Source organism: Meyerozyma guilliermondii, genomic scaffold, assembly GCF_000149425.1.
Source record: "Meyerozyma guilliermondii ATCC 6260 scaffold_7 genomic scaffold, whole genome shotgun sequence".
Taxonomy (NCBI): Eukaryota; Fungi; Ascomycota; class Pichiomycetes; order Serinales; family Debaryomycetaceae; genus Meyerozyma; species Meyerozyma guilliermondii.
The window spans coordinates 657,591-681,494 of NW_001809794.1; the positions used below are offsets into that span (position 1 = coordinate 657,591).

At 43.8% G+C, this 23,904-nt stretch overlaps 16 protein-coding genes across 16 annotated transcripts; 13 read left to right on the top strand and 3 right to left on the bottom strand. All coding sequences in view use genetic code 12, as the record gives it.

The window, feature by feature from the left end:
- Positions 1–341: 341 nt before the first annotated feature.
- Positions 342–1,271, top strand: PGUG_05541 (uncharacterized protein; the record flags this gene model as incomplete). The annotated part of the gene is made up of 1 exon (XM_001482471.1): positions 342–1,271. One exon carries the CDS (start codon positions 342–344, stop codon positions 1,269–1,271), a length of 930 nt encoding a protein of 309 aa, XP_001482521.1.
- A 133-nt stretch (positions 1,272–1,404) lies between these two features.
- On the top strand, positions 1,405–2,334 carry PGUG_05542 (uncharacterized protein; the record flags this gene model as incomplete). The annotated part of the gene is made up of 1 exon (XM_001482472.1): positions 1,405–2,334. One exon carries the CDS (start codon positions 1,405–1,407, stop codon positions 2,332–2,334), a length of 930 nt encoding a protein of 309 aa, XP_001482522.2.
- Positions 2,335–2,472: 138 nt separating this feature from the next.
- On the top strand, positions 2,473–3,522 carry PGUG_05543 (pirin family protein; the record flags this gene model as incomplete). Its single annotated transcript, XM_001482473.1, has 1 exon — positions 2,473–3,522. The coding sequence occupies one exon, from the start codon at positions 2,473–2,475 to the stop codon at positions 3,520–3,522; it is 1,050 nt and encodes a 349-aa protein (XP_001482523.1).
- A 308-nt stretch (positions 3,523–3,830) lies between these two features.
- POL32 (DNA polymerase delta subunit) lies at positions 3,831–4,943 on the top strand (the record flags this gene model as incomplete). Its single annotated transcript, XM_001482474.1, has 1 exon — positions 3,831–4,943. One exon carries the CDS (start codon positions 3,831–3,833, stop codon positions 4,941–4,943), a length of 1,113 nt encoding a protein of 370 aa, XP_001482524.2.
- Positions 4,944–5,308: 365 nt separating this feature from the next.
- PGUG_05545 (uncharacterized protein) lies at positions 5,309–6,409 on the top strand (the record flags this gene model as incomplete). The annotated part of the gene is made up of 1 exon (XM_001482475.1): positions 5,309–6,409. The coding sequence occupies one exon, from the start codon at positions 5,309–5,311 to the stop codon at positions 6,407–6,409; it is 1,101 nt and encodes a 366-aa protein (XP_001482525.2).
- Positions 6,410–6,565: 156 nt separating this feature from the next.
- On the bottom strand, positions 6,566–7,096 carry PGUG_05546 (uncharacterized protein; the record flags this gene model as incomplete). The annotated part of the gene is made up of 1 exon (XM_001482477.1): positions 6,566–7,096. One exon carries the CDS (start codon positions 7,094–7,096, stop codon positions 6,566–6,568), a length of 531 nt encoding a protein of 176 aa, XP_001482527.2.
- Positions 6,606–7,592, top strand: PGUG_05547 (uncharacterized protein; the record flags this gene model as incomplete). The annotated part of the gene is made up of 1 exon (XM_001482476.1): positions 6,606–7,592. The coding sequence occupies one exon, from the start codon at positions 6,606–6,608 to the stop codon at positions 7,590–7,592; it is 987 nt and encodes a 328-aa protein (XP_001482526.2).
- A 124-nt stretch (positions 7,593–7,716) lies between these two features.
- On the top strand, positions 7,717–8,442 carry PGUG_05548 (uncharacterized protein; the record flags this gene model as incomplete). The annotated part of the gene is made up of 1 exon (XM_001482478.1): positions 7,717–8,442. The coding sequence occupies one exon, from the start codon at positions 7,717–7,719 to the stop codon at positions 8,440–8,442; it is 726 nt and encodes a 241-aa protein (XP_001482528.2).
- A 311-nt stretch (positions 8,443–8,753) lies between these two features.
- Positions 8,754–10,055, top strand: SIP5 (Sip5p; the record flags this gene model as incomplete). The annotated part of the gene is made up of 1 exon (XM_001482479.1): positions 8,754–10,055. One exon carries the CDS (start codon positions 8,754–8,756, stop codon positions 10,053–10,055), a length of 1,302 nt encoding a protein of 433 aa, XP_001482529.2.
- Positions 10,056–10,708: 653 nt separating this feature from the next.
- PGUG_05550 (uncharacterized protein) lies at positions 10,709–12,211 on the top strand (the record flags this gene model as incomplete). The annotated part of the gene is made up of 1 exon (XM_001482480.1): positions 10,709–12,211. The coding sequence occupies one exon, from the start codon at positions 10,709–10,711 to the stop codon at positions 12,209–12,211; it is 1,503 nt and encodes a 500-aa protein (XP_001482530.2).
- A 42-nt stretch (positions 12,212–12,253) lies between these two features.
- PGUG_05551 (glutamine amidotransferase subunit) lies at positions 12,254–15,079 on the bottom strand (the record flags this gene model as incomplete). The annotated part of the gene is made up of 1 exon (XM_001482481.1): positions 12,254–15,079. The coding sequence occupies one exon, from the start codon at positions 15,077–15,079 to the stop codon at positions 12,254–12,256; it is 2,826 nt and encodes a 941-aa protein (XP_001482531.2).
- Positions 15,080–15,467: 388 nt separating this feature from the next.
- PGUG_05552 (uncharacterized protein) lies at positions 15,468–17,222 on the top strand (the record flags this gene model as incomplete). Its single annotated transcript, XM_001482482.1, has 1 exon — positions 15,468–17,222. One exon carries the CDS (start codon positions 15,468–15,470, stop codon positions 17,220–17,222), a length of 1,755 nt encoding a protein of 584 aa, XP_001482532.2.
- A 73-nt stretch (positions 17,223–17,295) lies between these two features.
- PGUG_05553 (uncharacterized protein) lies at positions 17,296–18,288 on the top strand (the record flags this gene model as incomplete). The annotated part of the gene is made up of 1 exon (XM_001482483.1): positions 17,296–18,288. The coding sequence occupies one exon, from the start codon at positions 17,296–17,298 to the stop codon at positions 18,286–18,288; it is 993 nt and encodes a 330-aa protein (XP_001482533.2).
- Positions 18,289–18,980: 692 nt separating this feature from the next.
- On the bottom strand, positions 18,981–20,015 carry PGUG_05554 (uncharacterized protein; the record flags this gene model as incomplete). Its single annotated transcript, XM_001482484.1, has 1 exon — positions 18,981–20,015. The coding sequence occupies one exon, from the start codon at positions 20,013–20,015 to the stop codon at positions 18,981–18,983; it is 1,035 nt and encodes a 344-aa protein (XP_001482534.2).
- A 525-nt stretch (positions 20,016–20,540) lies between these two features.
- On the top strand, positions 20,541–21,728 carry PGA45 (Pga45p; the record flags this gene model as incomplete). Its single annotated transcript, XM_001482485.1, has 1 exon — positions 20,541–21,728. One exon carries the CDS (start codon positions 20,541–20,543, stop codon positions 21,726–21,728), a length of 1,188 nt encoding a protein of 395 aa, XP_001482535.2.
- A 296-nt stretch (positions 21,729–22,024) lies between these two features.
- Positions 22,025–23,884, top strand: PGUG_05556 (1-phosphatidylinositol 4-kinase; the record flags this gene model as incomplete). The annotated part of the gene is made up of 1 exon (XM_001482486.1): positions 22,025–23,884. The coding sequence occupies one exon, from the start codon at positions 22,025–22,027 to the stop codon at positions 23,882–23,884; it is 1,860 nt and encodes a 619-aa protein (XP_001482536.2).
- Positions 23,885–23,904: the final 20 nt, after the last annotated feature.

Here is a 23,904-nt window from a genome sequence, read left to right on the forward strand (position 1 = left end):
TGATTTGTCTTTGGCTGCGAATTGTTTCAAGATTTGGCTAAAGTTCTGCATATAATCAACTCAACTCTTTTCCGTCAAAAACCATGAACTTCCCACCAAATCTCGAACACAGCTACCTCTGACCACGAATAAGGCTTCATCCCAATTTCGGACCGTTGTGACCGTTGCTGGCAGTGCAAAGTCGAATGACTCCACAGCTGTCTGCAACAAGCGACCCGGGCTCGCAACGCATACGTCAGATATGCCGTGTGGGCGCGATTAGGTAAGTGGCGCAGAGGGGTGATTCTGCAAATATAAAAGAACGATGGGTTTCCCTGATTCAAACAGCAACATCAAGCAACATGGGTTTTGATTCAGTTCCTTCAGGAATTGCCGCTTCAATATTTTTGGCGTTATACACAATATACTTTGCATTTACACTTGCTATAGTAATTAAAAAGGGTATTAAAAGTGTCTATTCGATGCTCTTACTTTTTGGAGTTTTCAGAGTGGTTGGACAAATGAGTGCGGTTATTTTCGCCAAGCTTGGGGCTAAACATTGGCAATGGCTCATTGTGTACTTGGTTTTCAGCGCGGAAGGCTACTTTGTTTTGGTGCTTACAACGTTTAGGTTTCTCACTATTGCCCAGAAAAGACGGCATGGAACTTCGTGGATTCGGCCCACCGATGAAGAAATGGCCAAAAGAAGGGCTGGAGTCACTTCGCTTTGGGGTCGGTACAAGACTTGCAGTCTTTCAAAGAACTTTCATTCCGTTTTGATCCCAGCAAATGCGTTTCTCGTTGCTGGTGGTTCCATGTTGGCAGGTATTGACGTTAACCAAATCGATAAAGAGCACAACAAGATCTCAGCATCCAAGGGTCTTCGTACCGCAGGACAGGCGATTTTCTTGGCGGAAACTTTTGTCACCGTATGGTTACTTTTGTACTGCATGATTAAGGAAGACGTCAGAGACCATACCACATACTTGATTGCATTGGCTTCACCATTTCTCATTGTCAGAGGTGTAGCTGGAGTATTGGCCATCTACATCAAGCAAATGAACTACTACGACATGAGAAACTACACTTCTGAAGGACTATCACCGAAATTTGTCGTTTACGAATATACCTTGACTGCGACAATGGAATTTGTTGCTGCCGCCATTTTGATTTCAAATTACTACATTGAAAGCTACCGCATAAAGAGAGGTGCCGTGTACGACCGCGAGGAACAACAGGACCTCAAAGCAAAGAACTCGGCTGATGATACTGTTTCGTCGGAGTCAAAGTAGCTTATGTAATTTTTTGGCAGCGGGGACTTTTGGCAGCGGGGGACCCGCTGTGGGGCGCGCCGGTACCGGGGCGGTACCGGCGTTCGTTTTGAAATACTAATCGTGGGTATATAGGGCAATAAAATGACCACAAATGCACTCAATTATGGCAACATACTCAGAAACAAATTTCAACACCAAACATTACGACGAATCCAGGCCCAATTACCCTGACCTGTTCTACTCTACCTTGATGCAGTACCACTCAGAAGGAGGAACTGGAACCCAATTGGCAATTGATATTGGGTGTGGGTCAGGGTTTGTCGCCTTCAAGTTGACGCAATACTTTGACAAAGTCATTGGAACAGATATTTCGCAAACTATGATCGACTCGTGTTGCAACAACCCATTGGCTGCAAATAAACCGATCAACTTTTTCCGTGCTCCAGCTGAAAAGTTTCCTTCTGTGGTAGAAGAGGACTCGGTTGATTTGGTTACGGGTGCCGAATGCTGTCATTGGGTTAATCATGAAAAATTTTTCAACGAAACTGCTCGAATTCTCAAACCCAATGGAACCTTGGCTTACTGGTTTTACGGAGACCCAGTCTTTATGGACAGTGAGCGAGCAAACGAGATTTATATGAACTACTGCTACAACTCCTCGCAAGAAATGTACCCTGGCGAACCATTTGAGCGGTATATGGGACCTTACTATGAGCAGCCAGGACACGAATATTTCAGAATTTTGTTGAATAACGTTCAAGTTCCTTCCGACAAGTTCCATAGTGTTGTGCGCAACGAGTACAGGCCCGACAGAGACGGAGAAAACACCGGATTGACGTCGTTAAAAATAGAAAAAATTTGGACCCTTGACATGTTTCGCAATTATGTCAAATCATGGAGTGCATACCATGCATGGATGAAAGATCACGGAACAAAATACGACATTGCCGATGCGTTTATTGACGAGCTCAAGGCCGAATGTGGGTGGGAAAACGACACGGAATTGCGTCTTGTGTTTCCAACAGTTTATACGTTTGCGAGGAAAGGTTGCAAGGTGCGGCGCGAATGCGGCGCGCAGTGACAAATTACGCCGCAACGCGCAGCCAATGACATAAGCAGCCTTAGTAAGATTGACTAAGTTTACAAGAATTTACAAATCGTGTAACATACTTTGTAATAACAACTTTATATTTGAGTGACCTGTTTTCTGGGTATATATATGACCCGCGTGGCGCTAGCAGCATTCATATCTATTATTTTAATGGTAGCACAAGCAACAGAAAACATGAAATTAAGAACGATCAAGACCATCGTCAAGGCAATTGAAAGACCTGAAGGTGCTGGAGCAACAGTACGTAGGTCAATTGGTGTTGGTCAGATGAGAAAATTCAACCCGTTTTTGATGTTTGATCACTTTTCCAGCGCGGGAACTAACGGATTTCCTCATCATCCTCATCTTGGTCAAGAGACCATCACCTTGATAACCAAAGGTGCCATGGCTCACGAGGACTTTACAGGCTCAAAAGGCATTTTGTATGCTGGAGATCTCCAGTTTATGACGGCAGGAAGAGGCATTGTTCACTCGGAGATGCCTGTGCAACAAGAAGACGGAAGTCCCACCGTTGGGCTCCAGCTTTGGGTTGATTTACCCCAGCAATTAAAAGAGACCGAGCCTCGATACCGTGATTTGCGAGAGTGGGAAGTACCACAAGTGGTGGAACAGGACGGAAAACTCAAGGTGAAGGTTATTTCCGGAAAAAGTTATGGGGTTGAGTCTGTCAAGGACTTGGCTTATACTCCAGTTCAATACTACCATGTGACCATGAAACCAGGTGCCAAGTTTGAGCAGGACTTACCCGAGGACTACAACTTTTTTTTGTACGTTATGGAAGGAGATGGGCTTGTTTTAAACGAAAATTCTCCGGTGGGCCAATTTGACAATGCGTTCTTGAACAGAGACGGCAATCATATAAGTGGAGAAAACACCGGCCAAAATGATGTTGAATTCATTTTGATTGGAGGAGAGATCTTGGACCAGCACACGGTGCATTATGGGCCTTTCGTGGCTTCCAATACTCCAAGAATAGAGAAGGCATTTGCTGATTTTCAGTATGGTAGAAATGGATTTGAAAACGTCAAGACATGGAACTCGTTGATTTCCGAAGGTGTGACGAAGGAAATGATCGAGGGAGAGTTGGACGGTAATTTGGAGAAGAGAGAAAAGACCAGACAAGCGTATCTTCAGAGAAATGCAAAAGATGAGCTCTAGCTAGCCGCGTTAGCGGCTAGCGACTAGCAGCTAGCAGAGCGAGCTAGCGAGCATAAGTTAAGTTGGCTATAGTAAAGTGGCTTTACCAGGGTATATAGGAGTTGATTTAGAATTGAAAAGTTGAATTATTGGTTTCATTCGTAGTTGTTTCTGATTTTTTCACTCTTTTCTCTTTTCATTAATCTCACTGCTTTCTCATTTTTCACTGCTCTCTCTTCTCACTTTTCTTCTCACTTTTTCTTTTCGCGAAATTCAATCAAACCGCGTACATTTCATATCACTTTCCTTCACCACCACAACTAAAAAACATGACCATGGATGCTGATCCCAAAAGCGTCGAGTACCTCTCTAGTGTGTTATTTGAAGCCAAGAAGCCCATCACCTATGTGGGATTTTCAAGATCTCGTCATCTCCATGTCAACCGTGCCAAGGTGATTCTATACGAATTTTACAAAGCAAACTCGGAGCGTCTACAGGGCACTTTTATTGTTACTGGCGTTGCAAAGGATGGCAGCACGTTGATTCGGTACGCAAAAACCGAAAATTCGTTGGCTGAGACCACCAAACTGTTTGATGCTGTGCACACAATCCACATTTATCTGGTCAGTTCCAAGGATTTACGTCTCACGACAACAGACATATCATTGGAAGACACCAAGCACAGAATTGACCATCAAAACATTGAAGATTATGAGAAATGGGGGTTAATTCGAGGCCCCAAATTGGTGGTTACTGCTGCGAAAATTGAACAAAACCAAGTTTCGAGCTCAATTACTCAACCACCGGCTCCTACAACAAAAAAGCTGACTCCAGCTAAAACTGAAAAGTCTGCTGGGCTTACATCAGGCTATGTTTCTCGCAAAGCGGCAAACACTTCCAAAACCACCACTTCGAAATCAGCTTCGAAACCAGCGAAACCAACTTCAACCTACCAGTACCAGTCACGCAAGGCTGCTAAGCGAGAGCCTGCCGAACGGGTGATCGCTAGTGTTCCTGATGACGACGTAGAGGATGTTGAAGATTTGGAAACGGCTCCTCGTAAAAAGCCACAGACCGATCTCAATCAATTGTTCATGGATGATTTCAGCGATGAAGAACCAGCAAAAGAACCAACAATGGAAGAAGACATTGAGGAGAACAAGGCGGTTATTTCGGATCCAGAAATCGTTGATCCGCCAACGAACAATGTTGATCATGGTGCCAAGCAGCCCAGTCCTGCAGACAACGAGGCCTCGGTTGCAACCACCAACTTTGACGAGATCGATGAAGATGGCTACATTGTTGCGAGAAAACCACAAAACGAACCCAAATCGAAAAAGACACCTGTGGCAACTCCAGCCAAACGAACCGTGACGCAAAAACCGTCGGGAAAAAAGCAAAAGACTCAACTGTCACTCATGAACTTTTTTGGCGGAAAGTAATCCGACCCACGAGATTCCTGTAGCACCTGCCATACCCCTCATAACTCGTTTCTGGCTCCATTCAAGTGTAAACACCAGCCAAGTGAAGTTGCAAAAATCAATCGCTAAAGTTTCATAACCTTTCCCAATGAGGAAATTATCTTACGATGTCGCACTTCATTAACCTTCCCGATACGGAAACATACTACAAGTCAAGGGCATAAACATCCATAATGTGACCAGAACAGGTAATTCCAACGACGGCTGGATCCAACTCGAGGGTTTCATTATTTTATAAAAAGGTGGACCCCCTTCCATGCACGTATCTCAAGCAGGCTTGCGTGCAACTGTCCCTCGTTAAATCTATTATCTAATTCCGTTGAACCATGAAATTACTGTCCGCTTCTTTAGCCATTGCCTTGGCTTCTACCACGGTGGTCAATGCTGCTCCTACAGTGGCCTCAAATGAAGTTGTCAAAAGAGAGCAAGTGGATGAGCTCCATAGTGCAATTGCTGAGCTCCAAAATTATCGCGAAAAGAGAGATCAGCTTGAAGGTGATATTGCCAAGCGTGAGTACCAGATAGTAACCAATATCTTGAGTGCTCTTAATGACACTGGAATTGTGCCCAAGGTTCTTTCCTACGCTGTATCGAACCAGACCTTACAGCCAATTCTCATCAATGCCGTGGTTGGAGTTTTGAAATCTGGTATTATCAACTTACAGGCGGTGTTTGATGTGTTGGACAAGTCAAATCTCGTTTACGACGTTATCGAGGGTCTTATTTCCGACTGTACTTTCTACGAATCGCTCTTCAAGGTTGCAGAAACCGTCATTGGCGATTTGCTCGGCAAGGTTACTAGCGGTGCCAAACGTGAAATAGACCTTAATGAGGTTAGAGCGCTCATGGACAGTGAAACTTATGACTTTGAGTTTGAAGCCGTGGACAAGAGAGATCTCTCCGACGTTGTGGTTAATATTCTCGGGTCATTGTCGGACTCTGGGTTGGCCACCTCGGTTGTCAAGGCGGTTCTCAACGACCCCAACTTTCTCAGTTTTGGTGCTGCGTTGGTGAAAGCCGTGGTTCAAAGTGGAGCTTTGCCATTAAGTGAAATCATCAATGCCATCAAACAGTCCAATTTTGTGGGAGACTTGTTGAAACAACTTTTGACTCTTAACAATGGTAAGACTATTGTGACAAATTTGTTCGCTGCATACTCTGGAAAATGTTCTTCCTCAGGCTACACTCCATCTACATCTTCAAACTCCACCTCGCTGGGTTTGGGATTGGGTGGACTTGCTAGTGGTCTTTTGGGAGGACTTCTTGGTGGAAGTGACACCAGCCCTACCACAACTGCAAAAGTAGTGGCCCTGAGCACAGCTTACGCAGGAACTCCAGTTGCAGCCCCCACTTCGCCAGCAGCTACAGTAGACCCATGTGTTAAGAGAGTCAAGAGAAGGGTCAGAAGAAGATCATACAACTACTAATGATCCATACCATATGTTTATTTTCTTCTTGTCGGTTATTATTATTGAATGAATAAAAGTATTTTTCGCGGTAATTGTTTAAGAGGTTGCAGCCATTTGCCTAATTAGGCAATGTCATAACAGCCAAGTTTGTAATTAAAATACCCGATTGCGAAGTCAAACTTTCTTTACCACTATCGCCAGATGGCCCTTAGCTATGTCCAACAGCCCTACCAAACCAGAACTACTGGCAGAATTTGTGTCGCCGTCAAAACGCATCAAGCAGATTTTTCGCAACCGCGATTCAAATCCTTCCATTGAAAGCATATCTGAAGCACCAGAACATCCGTTCGAGCCTGAGCATGCCACGGCTTCTGAATTGTTCCCCAGTAAGTCTCCAGCAAGGTCAATAACCAGCGGCTTCAGTAACTTCATGAGAAACCGAAACTCTCGTCCTTCGGTGTCGCTGGAGCTTCGAAGTTCCAATGAAGCATTGCCGCAAATTATACAAAAAAAAGACCCTGTTCGAGTCGAGGACTTTGCCGACTCTTCTGAGGGCAGCCACGAGTACGACTCTGACTCGGTCAACTCCATTCTTGAAGAATATGAAGTTAAACCGCAACCTGCTGAAAAGAAGGAATTTGTCTTCCAAGAGAATTTCGATGAATCCGCCGAACTGGGTACTCGGCCTATTACCATGTCATCCATGTCATCTGCTTCAGTCTACCATGACTGTACCCAAACTCTACCCACAAGTGGTCCCGCTAATCGACATAATTCCAGAAGACACACCGTGCTCAGCAGCTCTTCAAACATCGATGAAGATAAAAGCATTCTGATGATATCCACCATTTCCACCGTCGCAGAAAGAAGCGGCGATATACGGTACCCAGACCCGGAAATAACTGTCAACGATACCCCAATCAAGAGCCAAGAAAATACTTCCATGGACCGAATCGACGACAACCCTGTTCAGCTCCAGCAACCCCAGCAACTCCACAACGAAAGAGAGAGAAACAGTGCCTATACACACCGGTCTTCTATTTCTTCCGGAGAGCTTTTGAGCCGGCTCGAAGCATCCTATGACGTTTCTGGAAGAAGACAAATGCGGCCGGTTAGCGGCCTCAACAATTTTACCGCTCGTTTAGATTCACGAACTGAGCTTCCTGTAATGTTGTACCGAGTGGAAAACGAAAGCTTTTGACGAGAAACGGTGGTCTTTGGTGGAATCCCAGAGAGATTCTGCAAGGGAACGAAAAAGCGACAACATTGGGTCTCACGACTCCAGTGCGTCGAATGAGTCCACCAGATTATACCCAGGACAAAAAATGTCCATACAAACGGACCACAGCGAGTCGAGCTCTAGCGGTGTAGATCCACAAGCAAAGAGTCCTCAGTATAGCAACTTGCAAGGACGCTTTCAACCACATCAAATTGGGGGAGATGGTCAAGGAGACGGCCATGGAGAAGGCCGACCAGACGGGTCTGGTTCCGGTTCCGGTTCCGGTTCCGGTACTAATTCTGGTCGTGGTTCTGGTTCGGGTTCGTCTAGTGGACCCGTTTCGGGAAGTAGTCACCAAAAGTCATCGATCCAAAGCTATTTCGAACGACTTCAGGAATCCAAAAAAAACCACAGTCCGCAATCGAAACCTGCTCCATATATGGATAACAAATCCGGTCCAAATCATCCAAACTTAGAAAAATCTCCCGAGTTCATTACAAAACCCCCACGGACTGAAAAGCTTCGTGATAGCGAAGAAAGAAGGACTTCCCACGAACGCATGTTTTATGAAAAAGACATCTTTCATCTGCCTCCCATCTCTAAAAGATACCATTCTTGGTACTATTTTCTCCTAATTATGATTGTGGGCCTTGTGGCTCCTCCAGTATACTACTTGGTCACTTTGGGAGTCATGGACCGAAGAAGAAGTCGCCACGGTCCACAACCAAGGTTTCTGCGTGGACAGAAACTTGTCAGTTTGGTCATTGCAATAGTATGGATATTGGTTGTATTGGCGATGATAGGAGTTGGATTTGGGATTGGAACGAGCTAGCTAATAATAGATACCCAAAAAAAAACTTTTTACATGAATTAATTTTTCTATTCTCTTTTTTCTTTTCTCTCTCTTTTGCAACTAGTCTTCCTTTGTCTTTGCAACCGAGCGTTGTCCCGTTCCTGCACACGATCCTCCCGGGTAACCTCGCAACCTGGGGTAATAGGCGCACGATACAACTATACTAGGACATAGGGGCTTTATAGAAACAAACCGCCACTTCTTTTCCAAGCTTTTTTCATCAAGTATTTTTGTGCGTACAGCCCCACATATTCATATCTATATCCACTTATATACCCACTACCATCCTCATGGGTAACGTTCCTGCTAAGGAGGGTCGCAGTCGATCCAGCACATTTTCCGGAACTGGTGCTGAAATCGTCACCAGAAGTGCTCGAAGAAACACCACATCTTCAGCAGATGTCAAGAAACTGCTGAGGAAACTGGAGGAGAAAGATCGGCTTCGGGAAAAACACTGGCGTGATTTGGTGGTCCGTCTTCATGAAAATGTAGATGGCGGTTATCTTGCGCCATACGGAACCTATAAATCCAATCTCGATTTTGATACCGAGGTGGTACGTCGGTTGGTGATTAATCGGCAGCTAGCGCCATTCTACACTCCTCTTAATGACTTTGATCCTACGTGGACTACAGAAGAACTTCTCGTCATTCTCTCGCAACTCCCGCTTCACTCCATAGAAGATGCATATAGCGACGCGGAACTGGAGGAAGATGACGTTGATAACCACAAGATCCACAAGTCCAACAACTATTACCGGCGCCAGGAACAAAAACGCAAACTCAAGCACCTGATGGAAACGGCGAAACAGGCTCAAAAGGAAGAAGAGACAGCACTTCTCCACCAAAAAATGTTGTTGAAGCAAGGCGGCCAGGTGTCGTCGTCGCTTCCCTCAAAGGACCTTCTTCTCCGGCTTTATTCCGATGCTCTGGAATGCCCCATCTGTTTTCTTTATTACCCTTCGAATCTCAACATCTCGCGCTGTTGTCTCCAACCCATCTGCACCGAATGTTTTGTCCAGATCAAGCGGCTAGACCCCCATCCTCCCCACGATGATGCACTGAACCAGCCCAATGGCGACTCGCTTCCTCATACTCTCATCTCGGAGCCGGCGCATTGCCCGTACTGTGCCATGGCAGACTTTGGAGTAATCTACGATCCTCTCAGCGATTTACGGACCGGTATCAATGGAAAATGCAGCCCTGGAGAATATAGGATGCCAGAGCATTCCGATGCCAAATCAGATGTTCAATCTGTTAAAAAACGGCCAAGGCGTAAATCGATGGCAGCGACAGATCCGGGCATCATCACCGTCGACAATATTCGGCCCGATTGGGAACAGAAACTCATCTCGGCCAAAAACAAACTAGCGCGCAAGGCAGCCGCTGCCAGTGCCATCCACGCATCCAACTTGATCTTAAACGGCGACGACTCGCAAACTAGCTCGCAACAGTCTCGGTTACGGCTGCGAAATTCGGGAGGTCAAACATACAACACCATTGAAGAGAGAATGATCGAAGAAGCATTACGGTTATCGCTATTAGACGAAGAAGAGCGGCGCAGAAAGGAGCGAGAAAATCTGCTGAAAGACTAGGATATATAGAATGAATAACGGATTATGTTGAAAAATCGCACCATACATGGACCTGCGTTTACGGCTGCGGCCCGCGAAAAATCGATGAAAAATCGATGGGAAAAAATCGCAAGGTGCTTGGGTGCACATGCCAACAGCCCAGCGAAGCGAGTCTATGCAAAGCCGCGCAATGCAATGCCACTTCTGGGGCAGTAAAAGGTCTGGAATTGCCCTGGCAGACAGAAACTTTCTTAAAAGTCCAGCTGTAATTGAGTCTACGTCGCCGTCGCGCGCGTCTGTTCCCATCCCAAAACGGATAAGTAGACGACGAACCTGCGTCTTAAACGATGTAAATCTTACCGCGTGTCATGCATAGTTACCCCTTTTTGAAAGGGTGAACCGCCTGCGCCGCTGACAGTGCGGCGTAACTCCTGGCTAGTGCAGGAATTCTAGGTTTTCATGCATGTTGAGGCATTGGCCCGTCTCACCCTTCTGGTGCCTGTGCATGAGGATGCGTCTCCGTGCATCAATTCTTTTCAATCGCTCACAAACAATTGTTCATTGTAATTTTAAAAACTCATTTATTGTCCTTCTTGGTGTAAAATTGTCGCCGCAAATTACCAACAAATTCATTCCCGTTGGCATATAGCCTATGCGTCAAGATTAGTCTTCATATGCAAGCTCCCAAAGAGCATCCCGCTTCTTGGTTTTGTCCGTCGCCCGAGCCCGTTTCGCTATTGCCTTCAAAAGTGGTCCTTGGTGGCCATTCTGGACGGTTAAAAGAGGTTGTGAAGCTTCCCAATGAAATGAATATCAATCCCAATGCAGACGAACTACTTCTTAAAGTTAAACTCATCGGTGTCAATTATAAGAAAGACATTGATCCACTTCGACATCATGTTTTCAAAAACAAATATGCCACTGTGGTACCTTTCAACAAGATTATCGGCAAGATCCTGGCACTTCTGAAACATATGAGTTGCACCAATTTCAAGTTTCTGTCGAAATACTTGGTTTTTCCATATTCCAACTGCAATATTCAACACATTGAACCTTGTGATCATTGCCGTCGATTGACAAATGTCGAGCTAACCAGAGACACCATGGATATGTTTTACCTTTATCCATGCTTGCGCAACCTCGAATATGGCATAACCATCGATGGGGGATTGCAAGATTACATCAAGATTCGACTGCCGTCTCAGTCGCTTTTGGAGATTCCTATAAATGTAAGTTTGCACGATTGCTGCTTCATGATGGAAATCATGCTTCCCTTCTACATCTTTATGACTACTTTATTCATAAAGTATGGCTACGACCAGTCGGGCAACAAAATAATGATCATACTCAACGACTCCAAAACCGAGACGAACGACGTTCTCATCGTATTGCAACAACTCAACATTGACCGGAAATCGGTCGTGATAATGGACCCTTCCACCATCAAACAGCTCTCAACCAAAGAAAAATCATCCTTGCACAAAAAATTTGAGTTTGTTCTATGCTTCAATTTTTCATCTACTTCACTCGACTTCACCGACTACTGCATTGCATCCGTGGGTCTTCCTTCGTCAAAATCAAGATTCCATGTTGTCTGGTTCGACCAGTATGCGCCTCTGGAGGCGTCCAAACTACGAAAACGTAGCGAAATGCTGACCGATAAGACTTTCCATCATATTCGAGTAGGACACAAGGACTTTGTTCACGCCCAAGATCTACTTTCCATGCTCTCCAGTTTCAATATTCTAAGACAATCGACCACCACCTCCAACCTGGAAGACTCATCAGACACCCGTCCTTCTGTTTCCAGCCTCGAAACCTCACTAACTACTTTCTCAAATCAATCGCTACATCTGGGTTCAAGCAGCACAACTTCGTTTTCGCTCCAAAAGTATAACGAAGTGGTTAAAAATGGCAAATTCCTTAGGTTTCGGGACGAAGATTCCATTATCAATAGCGAAAGAGAAATTCGAAGCTCTCATGTTTCCTGGCTATGGTATGATAAGGACATTGATTTCTGCCGAGATTGCGAATTTGAAGACTTTGGGACTTCTACTCATAATATCAAAGATGTGAATTCGCTAATGATGGACTCGGATGCTCAACCAAAGCGTATTTGCTACTTTAACAAACCATCCAAAACCGCCAATTTGAATGCGTTTGTACTCTCATCATGAATAATGACTGTATACTACTATGTACCATATAGGCAATAATGATTATATGCTTATGCTATGACTATCTCCAAGTTCTTTGAAAGTATCAAAGAGAATAGCCCGAAGCTTGTACAAGTTGAGAATTCGAAGCTTCTCGTTCTTCAAGTGAGCATTATCGCTCGCTTGACCACAAGGCACTTGTACAGCTGGTGCGGAAAATGATTTTTCGAGAAATCGTATCGAAGGAATCGAGCCACCTTCTCTGATGAATAATGGGTCAGGAACGTTTGGACCCCAATTCTCTTTAATTTTTTTATAAAGAAGTTTGTAGGCCACATTTGTAGGATCACCTAACCACGGCTCTGCTTCATGGAATATATCAATCTTCAATTTGTTATCTGTTTCAAGATCTTTAAAAGCAGTTTCGAGAGACGAAACCAATTGTTTCTTTATTGTTTCGAGATTCTGGTTTGGAACAATACGTAAGGAAATCGAAGCTTTGGCCGTCTGAGGAATAACAGTATTATTATTAGGACCTGACACTTCAATTTTGTGTATAGTCAACGAAGGTTCACGCCATTTGGCAATTAACGACGGCACGTCCAGATTGGGGATATCCTTCTCGGCTGCAATTCTTTCAATTCTCTCGTAAGTTTTGATCTCCAGTTCCATAAGTGGTAAGCAATCGTCATAGAAATTGTCGATATTGATCTTATTTCGAGGTCCGCGAAGTTGGCCCAAAAGTTGAACAAGGTCCATAGTTGGCTCTCTCAGAACTCCTCCATCTACACCTGAATGACGATCAGGTTTACTGGACGAAACTGACAACGAGGCATTGATAAGTCCACGCAAACCATAGTTCAAACAAGGAATTTCGTCGTCCATCCAGTACGAGTTGGAGAGCATAATCCAATCGACATCGCCAATAAATGATTTATTTTCTGTAATGGCCCTTTGGAACCCCACAGAACCGGTTTCTTCCTCTCCTTCAAGGACAAAGACTATATCGCAAGTCAATTGTTTCGTTTGAAATAACTCGGATACGGCATAAATTGCAGCTAAAGCTGGCCCTTTGTTATCTGACACACCTCGAGCGTACAAATTGCCGTCTTTTGCTGTCAAAATGAATGGGTTTGTGGACCAGTCGTCGCTTGAAGAAGCTTCAACCACATCATAATGAGCATACCAAAGAACTCGAGGGACCTTTTTGGTCGAAACCAGAGGAGCATTAGCACGGAAGCAAGAGTATACAATTGGATTTCCGTTGGCGACTGGGATTAATTTATTCTCCAGTGCTCCCAAATTTACCAAAAGTTTGCTCAAGAATTGGGCACAAGCTCTTGATTCTTCCAAATACAAGGTTGGGTTTTTCAGAATTGTTTTGAAGGATATGAACCCTTCAAGAGATGTCAATAGGTCATTGTTTGTATAACCATGGTTATATTTTGTGGGTCTGACCTTGTTCTCGTTTTTTGGATTCAAACCAGCATTAGTAATGTCCCACAAACATAATCCCTGGTGTCCAGCGGATACCAAGAAAGATGAGCCTGAAGAGTTGGAAAACTTGCCCATGGCTAGTACAGAGGTGCTGGATGTGTTAAAAGCGCTGTTGTACAAATCGTCTTCATGGGACATCACAATAGAGTCATTGGAAACGTCCTTAGGTAAGTTTGCTGGAACAGGGTTTGAGCGGAGTGTAAATTTAACCAAACCAGATTTAGTTGAAGCCTTGAAGATGCAATCGTTGTGGAGTAAAAGACTAAGAATTTCGTCACATTGACCCGGGTATTGTTCTTGAAAATCACTAGTGAGCTCATTGTTCAGGCAAAAGTGGAAAGACCGAACTAATTGATTCGTTACTAAATCCCACACATTAACACAAGAATTAGAAAGACCAACGTAGACGTAGGACTCTTGGATAGTCATGGCAAGAATAGATGCAGTGTTTTCAAGAGTTTGCAACTCGGTGAGGGTGATACGAGGAGAACAACTTATACCCCAAAGCTTGATAGAACCGTCTCCTCCCCCACTTAAAAGGACGCTTTGATAGGTAGATGCATAATTGTTAACAAAATGAGGGGCCGTGGGCAGGTGACAGTCGAAAACTTCCATCACGTATATGAAGCCATTGTGAGCAAACCGCACTATATCGTCCGGTTTCGTTTCCACAAGGCGAACCAGGTCCAAGCATGAATGAGTTTTTTTGGTTTGTGCCGGGGTATTTGAGGAGCCTCCTGGGCCCTTGGAGTCAAAAAACCGATCGTAGCGAACATGAGGAAGTCTCTCATACTTTATTTCCGAGCCGGAACTGGCTGAATTGGGAGACAAATCACACCAAAGAATGCTGGCGTTTTGTGCTCCGAGAAACAACGTTCCCAAGGAGCTGGAATACGCAAGAGAAAATACATCGCCAATATCGACAGAAGAGTAAATGACATGGGTGCATGGAAATTCCGCTTTTGAAATGTCATAAACTCTTACCAACGAGTCAGAACCAGCAGCAAACAAAAATTGTTCATTTTCGGCCATCGCCAAGCATAGAACCGAAGCCGCGTCATCATGGCGTTCGGTACTGATAACAGTTTTTAGTGTATAAGTTTGTAAATCGAAAACAAGAATTTTGGCATCTTGAGTTCCACAAAACAAGAGCTCTTGTTTCGCATATGGAAGCACACAAAGAATAGAATGTGTATGTGACCACTTGTGTACTAATCTAGGTTCCACAGTTTCGGAAGTTTCAGCTTGATAGTTTCCAACTGTGGCTGGAGTTGAACTTCTAGACCCATTAACCAGTACTGGATTTGATCTTACGTTTATAGGAAGTTGTACACGTCCTAAAACTGGAGGGTTTTCTCCCGCATGTAAATTGGCTCCCATAAACGAAACCATAGAAAGTTTAAATACGCATCTGCAGCATCGGTATCGTGAGTGTGACACACATCCGATGCACCGCAGGTCCCGACCAAACACCGCGTATCCTGTATATTGATTAGCACCCTAACACCAAATTTTTATGACCTGCATATGGATTTTTAAACATCCCTACACCTTTCGATAACCTGCATATTGTCCTCTTACCTCCCAGCACCTCATTTTCCCCTGCATACACGAATTTATTAAATTAGCCCTGCACATAATACCCCACGTGGGGCCGATGCCAAGTGAAAATATGCCCACGTTTATGGGCTTGGCTTTAACTTGGATTCTTGTCACACGAGCTTATACTAAATTTTGATTTTGACACCTTCACCTGCGTCTTGGCAGATAACCGTCAATAATGAAGTTTTCACATTCGCTAAAGTTTAATGCCATTCCCGAATGGCAGGATTATTACTTAAATTATCCTACTTTAAAAAAAACAGTATATAAGCTCCAACAAGATCAACTTTCACAACGCGAACCAAATGATGGAAGTGAAGTGGTCGATGGAACTACGAAAACCACCATTTCGGACTTGAAGCACCAGCTCCAAAATACTTCGGCCCAGGGGCATCTGCAGGAAGGATCTTCATCTCGCGGCGGAGGCTCGGCACGTGCACGCCGATTGTTGCACCGGTTTGGTGGTCGCAAGGGAAAGTTGCAAAAAGTAAATGAAACCAATTCTAGTGAAAGTGATTTGGAACGTCAGATCGAGTCCTTTTCCAGTGAGAAGCGCGATAATGATTCGGCTGTTGTCGTTGAGTTTGACGCAGATTCGACATTTGATTTGGCAGCGGCTGCAAATTCCAATGTGGCCGATCCTGAAAGTCCCGAGTTCGATCCGCTTGTTGTGTTTGCATCACAGTTGAGTCGGGAAGTTAACAAGATTACCGAATTTTATAATGCCAAAGAAATCGAGGTTTTCAAGGATTATGATAATTTGATGAAGGATTTGGAACACAATAAAGTGAACTTTAACGATGTTTTCAGGTTCACAGAAGCGTACCACAATGACATGTCCAATAGTGATTCTCATCACCAGTACCATATTACTTCGACTTTGGAACGCACTGTCAGTAATGGGTCTGTTTTTGACCATATTAACCATATTGACAATGACATTGATGCCCATCGTGGGTTTTCTGATAACGAGAAACATGATTATGAAGATGACGAGGATGATGACGATGACGACGACGATGACGATGCTCCTAGCCAAAACTCTGCTTTGCTCAATCACACCGATTTCAATGTCAGAACGCAGCGGAAAATCGCCTTGCGCAAAAAATCGGTTGCGGTTTTTATTTCGTTATCTGAGTTGAAATCGTTCATTGAATTGAACAAGATTGGGTTTGCCAAAATTACAAAAAAGTTTGACAAAACTTGCAGTTATTCCATCAAGGAAGATTTTGTCAACAACTATCTTCCTTCACATTCTCATGTTTTTGCACCCAACACTATTGCAACCATCGATGCCAGATTGGACCAGATTATCAAAGTGTACGCTTTCTTGACAGGAACCACTACAATGGAAGATGCTCGTACCGACCTTAAGTCTCATTTGCGTGAGCATATCGTATGGGAACGCAACACTGTGTGGAAAGATATGCTTTCATTGGAGAAGAAGTCATACAATTTGCACGTAGATGGCTCGACAGGAGCTGCCAAAATGGGTGATGAAGGTGCTGAAAGTTCTCTTTTGAACCTTAGATTGACCACTGTCAAGCTTCCTTTTGGTTTGACAATTAAAGGTAGACTGACACTTACAATTCCAGCCTTCCTTTTGACTTGGCAAATGGTCAAATTGGCAGTGATTATCATCACTTTCATCATTCTTTTAACGGTGAAAACTTTCAACGATCCAGTTCAACATCGTTGTTTAGCCGTCTTAGCGGCTTCCGCTATGATGTGGGCATCGGAGGCTCTTCCTCTCTACATCACTGCTATGTTGGTACCTTTGTTGGTGGTTACTTGTAAAGTGTTGAAGAATGAAGACGGCTCCACCATGAGCGGTCCTGATGCTTCTGCGTATATCTTGAGTACCATGTGGTCGTCTGTGATCATGATTCTTATGGGAGGATTTACGTTGGCGGCAGCTTTGTCCAAAGTATGATATTGCCAAGGTGATTTCTTCATACATCTTGGCCATCGCAGGAACCAAACCCAGAAATGTGTTGATCTCCATTATGTCTGTGTCGTTATTTTTGGCTATGTGGATCTCCAATGTGGCTGCTCCAGTGTTGTGTTACTCTTTAATCCAGCCTGTATTGAGAACCTTACCAACGGACTCTCCATTCGCCCAAGCTTTGGTTTTAGGAATTGCACTTGCTTCAAATATGGCCGGTATGGCATCGCCAATTGCTTCTCCTCAGAACGTCATTGCCATAGAGCTGATGAACCCCAGTCCAGGATGGGGAAAGTGGTTTGCTGTGGCACTTCCAGTGAGTATCATTGGTATGGTTGGAATTTGGTTCTTGTTAATTCTCACTTTCAAAATTAGCGATGCTCGAATCAAGGCCTACAAGCCCATTAAAGATCCTTTCACCATGAAGCAATACTTTGTCAGTGCCGTCACAATCACCACCATCATTTTGTGGTGTGTTTTGTCAAAGATCGAGTCCACTTTTGGTGAATCAGGTATCATTTCTGTCATTCCCATCGTTCTCTTTTTTGGAACCGGTTTGTTAAAGACAGACGATCTTAACAATTTCCCATGGTCAATTATCTTGTTAGCCATGGGCGGTATCGCTCTTGGAAAGGGTGTCAGCTCGCTGGGCTTGTTATACACCATTGCTACAGCACTTCAGAAGAAAGTGATGAACTTTAATGTGTTTGTCATTTTGATCATTTTCGGCGTTTTGATCTTGGTGGTGGCCACTTTTGTTTCCCATACTGTGGCAGCGTTGATCATCATTCCTTTGGTGAAAGAAGTGGGCGAGCAATTGCCTCAACCTCATCCTTTGATCTTGGTTATGGGAACCGCATTAATTGCATCTGGTGCGATGGGCTTGCCAACATCTGGTTTCCCCAACGTTACAGCTATCAGTATGACAGACGAAGTGGGCAAGCCGTACTTGACGGTGAACACGTTTATTACCCGAGGCGTGCCTGCGTCTATTATTGCGTACATCTGTGTGATCACCATTGGTTATGGAATCATGAATGCGCTCAAGTTTTAATGGGATGTACACTAGAAATTATGTAAAGTTATGGAAAGAAAAGTTTCGTAATAGATGTTTAGATTAGAACAGACTTGAAAGTCAAGAAAATCAAGCAGAAAAAGTCAAGAAATAGTCAAGTCGTATTCTACAGACTATGAATAGTAGATCTGATCCAATCAAGCTATACCAATTGTTCATAACTAGTACAGACTCGACCTTATATGAAAGGAGTTCCTGGCTGCTAATCGAGTATACTTGAGTCACCAAACTTCACTTAACATGAAATACCAATTGCTGCAAAAAATACTTGGTATATGTTGAGATTCATTGTATAGGTGAAAATGTTTTACTGATTATGATTGGATTGAATTGCACCAAGCTCAATGCTCTAGAGACAAAGCTCCAATTAGATTAAATCTGGTTCAAATTCCACGACTTCGAAAGTTGGTTGTACTAGGAGGGCCAATTATTGTAATGAGAAGTACTGAAAAATCAATACAACGAGTGGATAACTAGTAGTATTGTGTATACGAGACAAGCTATATCTGCTCAACTCAAAAAGAAACTATCTTAGAAATTAGAAGTAAACTTATTGAATATAGTTTTGAGGATCAACTCAAGTATCAAATGGTATGATAGTTTATTGGCATGATATTAGCTGAAAATCCTCTCATTTAATTGTACATTAATAAAGTTAGGTATTACATTGCCTACGACCCACTGCCGTCGTTTCTTCCTCCATCTCCCGATCCATATATGCCGTATTGGATATTTTTAAACACATCATTGTTGTCCATGGTCTGGAAGAGTTTACCCACGTAAGGAGAATAATTGGGGTCGGTGAACGCAAAATTTACTCCTTCGGCCAAGTATCCCTTCTTCTTGGCCTGATCAAAGTAATACTGTAAGTTGATATTATCGAGGACTCCGGTGTCGTAGAGTTTCAGGATGATATTACCGAACATTTTCAATATACTGGTGTCGTTCATCACCTGAAGTACAACAGTGGGTACGATGCCGGTGTTGTTGAGCGCTTGGAGGATATCGTCGAGCGACTCGTTTACGAGGTTCGAGTCCAAGGCGGCGTTAATAAAGTTGTTGAAGAATTTTTGCGCCGAACCGGCGTACTGGTCGGAGCTGTCATCGGCAGAAACAGCGGCTTTGAGAACGCCTTGCAAGTTTGCTAATTTGTTGTTATTGTTGTTGCCATCACGTCTGTATGGTTTAAAGTTCCTGGCGGTGTCCGCGATCCATTTAGTGCTCAACTTGTGACCATTTCCAATATCTCGAAGAATCACCGAAACCCATATTTCAGAACTAAGAAACTGGCCGGTTTTGGAGGCCAAAAGGTTACGGTTTTGGTCATTTTTAAGGAGAGCGTCGGCCGTGGAGTTGATAAGTCCCGACTTGAGCGCCTGGTCCTTCACTGCCAGCACGTTGAGCGACACATTGAAGCCGGCAAGTGGGTTGGAGCCATTCCTGATGAATCCAGCCACCGTGTTGACAATGTTGTCTTGCTGGGTTTCTGAGGCTGCAAGGAGACCCAAAGCTGTGGTAATGATTCCTGAATCATTGACTTGGCTAATAATGCCCTCTATTTGCTGAACAGTCAGATCATCCCGTTTTAAATTTTGGAAATTTTGGCTCAAGGATTCATAGGCTTCGTCAAAGAGATTCGCGCCAGCAGCAGACGCTGCCACCACAAACGCCATGAGCGCTATGAGAAAGTTGAGCGGGCGCCACATAATCAACTGGAAGATTAAAAAAAACTGTCCTTTAAAGCAGATAAACTTTTGGAGCGGGGTCTAATAAACACTGCATGCACCCGAAACAAAAGTTTAGTTGCATATGCCGATACTTGCCTAAATAGGAAGGAACATGGCGCTAGGCGCAGGACCGGCTGACGAGCCGATTTTGAGCGGCGACATTGAAATGCGACATAGATGGGAGTTATGAGTAGCTGGTACACTTTTCCTGAGAAAACTACTCTTCCGTTGGTGGTTTAACTTTGGAGGGTCTTTTGGCAACTCCTAGACGATCAACTACTATAATTTCCTTATCGGGTAGTACACGTGACCCAGTCAATGAAATGTCCTATTTGGGTAAAGTTGTAGGATCATTTAACTAATCGGGTAACATTTTGGCACAACCAATGTTTGCATCTTGGCTAAAGAAAGTTTTACCTTATTTGCTTTCTTTTGCTTTGTTCTCGTCATTTATATTCCTTGACCCTCCCTAAAGAAAATAAACTTGGATTTTGACGTTTGGTAATGAAGACTTTGAGTTTCTTCTTCTTATGGGTTTTCGCAGCCGTTGCGATGGCCCTTCCTAGAGCCATGCCGGTTCCTGATACCAGCTTTGACTTGCAAGAAATGATGGAGGATTTTTTCGACCAGGCTAACGTTCCGGAGTTGGACCAGTTCTATCTGATGGCCAATCTTTACAAAAGAGACGAAAAAACCATCGAAACTCTCTTGGAGTATGTCAATAAGTCAGGCATCATCTTTGACCTTTTAGACCAAATTGCCGACTATCCCGAGCGTGTGCAAGCCATTGGCAACCTCACCGTTGGCTTGCTTGGCAGATTGCCTCCAATAGACCTTTCTAACCTCCTGTTGCCAAAGAATATGGGTTCTATGACAAACAACAGTTTGGTCAATGTTCTTCTCAAATCTGGTTTGGTAAAATCGTTGGCCGATGGGCTTCTCTTGGATGAAAGTTTCAGGCCAGTGTTGGTCAATTTGACCTACAGAATCGTTGACGCAAACAAAAATGTCATTCTCTATATTGTCGATGGAGTATTGGCCAAGAGAGATTTGAAAAAGAGAGCCGACGATTATAGTGGAAGTTTAGGAGAATTCGCCAAGAACATCTTTGGTTCTGTATTGGACTCCAAGCTCTTCTTGAACACATTTGGGGACATCGTCAATGCTTTGAACGACACCGGAGTGGCAGTTTATGTTGTTAAGAAATTCTTGAGCGACGATGCTTATCTCAACATGACTGCCACAATAGCAAATGATGCTATTCATTCCGGAGCCATCAACATCACTGGCACCCCCAACATCACCAAGATCATCGGAGGAGTGCTTGCAGACCCTTCAGCGTTGGGTAAGTTGGCATCTGGAGCTTTGAGTGGAAAAGTTGATTTAAAAGGAATCTTTGGCAAATATTCCCCAGCCATCAAAGGTATTATCCAAGGATTGGAACGCAAGGGTCTTTTTGAGGAGTTGAATGACTACATTTTCCCATCTTCATCGTCACAAACTCCACAAACCACCTCCAACAAGAAAGAAGCACAGGCTACATTGAGTGTAACCACCACGGGTGTAAAAAAAGACAAAGCTTCATCATCAGCCAAGGGTGCAGGTTCCACAACAACCCATAACAACTCGCTCATGCGGGCCTTGTTCTATATCCAGTCATTTATCTTTGGAGGAGCATTGATATTATTCTAGATTTGTAATGCCATAATAAAAGAAATGAAAAGATATAGAGAATACATTGTTTAATTGGAGTAGCAGAAGGTATAAGTCTCTCACATTCAAGTGATTGTGGAATCTATCAGTTGCAGGTAGTTTATTCGAGGATGATTTTCTCGCAGCTATTTTATTCGCACCCATTTTTCGCAGCTAATTTTACTGGTAGCTTTTTCGCAGCTAATTTATTTGGCTATTCGCACCACTTTATTCGCACCTGCTTTCTCTATCTATCTTCTTGTTTGTGCACTTCCATGTATCCGTATCTGCCATAAATGGGAGACAACGATACAGTCAAAGACGATCCTCTTGCTGGCGATAGGTTGTCTAAAAGTGTTCCATCCCAAAATTATTATGGTGTTTCAGCGCCTCAGAGATACCATACCGAAGACTACTTTAATGATCCATTTGATAATTCCAATGCCATTGCTACTGAGAGAAGCCGGTCTACTCCTCAGACACCGAATGCGAGACTCAGCTCAAGCCTAGAGCTTCCTTTACAGTACAACACTGGATCTCAAGGACGTCGACACTCGGACTCTTCGGGTCATTTCAACCGGTTTGCCAAAAATTATTTGCTTCCCGCTGCTAAATGGGCTTATTCACCCATTGGATCGAAGAAACCACGACACTCGCCATTGGAAGAATACCACATTGAGTATTCAGTTTTCAAACTGACGTACAATTACCCTCTGGTAGACTGCGATGGACAGGCAAATGATATGCCTTTTCTGCTTTATTGGGACAAAGTCCTCTTTTCGTTAAGTCAATGGGTTGAGTCAGAGGAATTGAAACCCATGAGAATCCCCAAAGGCTCATCAGGAAGCTATTTTATTTATGGTATAAACGACACTTCATCCAAGGTGATAGTGGGAGTTTTCAAGCCTAAAGATGAAGAGCCGTATGGGCCTTTGTCTCCCAAATGGACAAAGTGGCTCCATAGAACTTTCTTTCCGTGGTTTTTTGGTCGCTCGTGCTTACTTTCTAACATTGGATACATCAGTGAAGCCGCTGCTAGTGTGCTTGACCGTCAGTTGCACACCGACCTTGTTCCTCGAACCGACGTTATATATTTAAAGTCCTCGGCCTTCTTCTATTCCTATTGGAATCGTCATGCAAACAAGAGACTGCTTCCACCCAAAATAGGATCATTTCAGTATTTTCTAAACGACTATGTCGATGCCGACTCGTGGTTCAAACTGCACCCACTTCCATCTGCGCTAAGTCAATTACCCGATGATTCTGACATGACTATTGGCACAAATGATAATTTCCATGGCATCAGCTTTAAGTGGAGCAAGTCTGTGTTGCTTCAGTTTCGAGAAGAGTTGGAAAAATTAGTGGTGCTAGATTACATTATGAGAAACACAGATCGTGGACCTGATAACTGGATGATATCAATAAAATGGCTGAAAGTTGCCGAAACTACATCAACCAAAACGCTTCGTCCCATCTTGAAAATTGGTGCAATCGACTCTGGTCTTGCATTTCCTTGGAAACATCCCGATGAATGGCGCCTGTTTCCGTTTGGTTGGCTCTTTTTACCAATTTCTCTCATCGGACAGCCCTTCTCTGATACTACAAGAAGGCATTTTCTACCTTTATTGACATCTACAAAATGGTGGGAATCCACAGTGTGTAAGCTCAAGGCTGTATTTCAAAAAGACAAAAATTTTAAAGAAAAAAATTGGTCGAAGCAACTTGCCGTTTTGAAGGGACAAGCACTCAACGTGGTCGATGTGCTTCGCAGCCCCAATGAAGGTCCCTTAGAGCTCACGAGAAGAAACAGAATACTTGTGTGGGACGACGTAATGAGGATCCCTCTTCAAGTGAGCAATTCAATTATGGAGAATGCAATTGAATCAAGTATCCACGACATGTCTTTGTCTAATAAGAAACGACCCACAATAGGTGTTATTGAAGAGGAAACTTCTTCGAGCCAAAACATTACCGAGACGACTGCACTTTTGCACCCGGCAAATATTGACGACAGACATGCTGAATCACTGGCAATTTCTGGGTACGATTACAATACTAATTTGATGGAAGATGGTTCTGAAACCAATACAAGAATGGTGATAATTGAGCGAATAGAACCGCTCAAGACAAAGCCTCCGTTGTTCACATACTGTTAAAAAAGTCTATTTTGTCTATC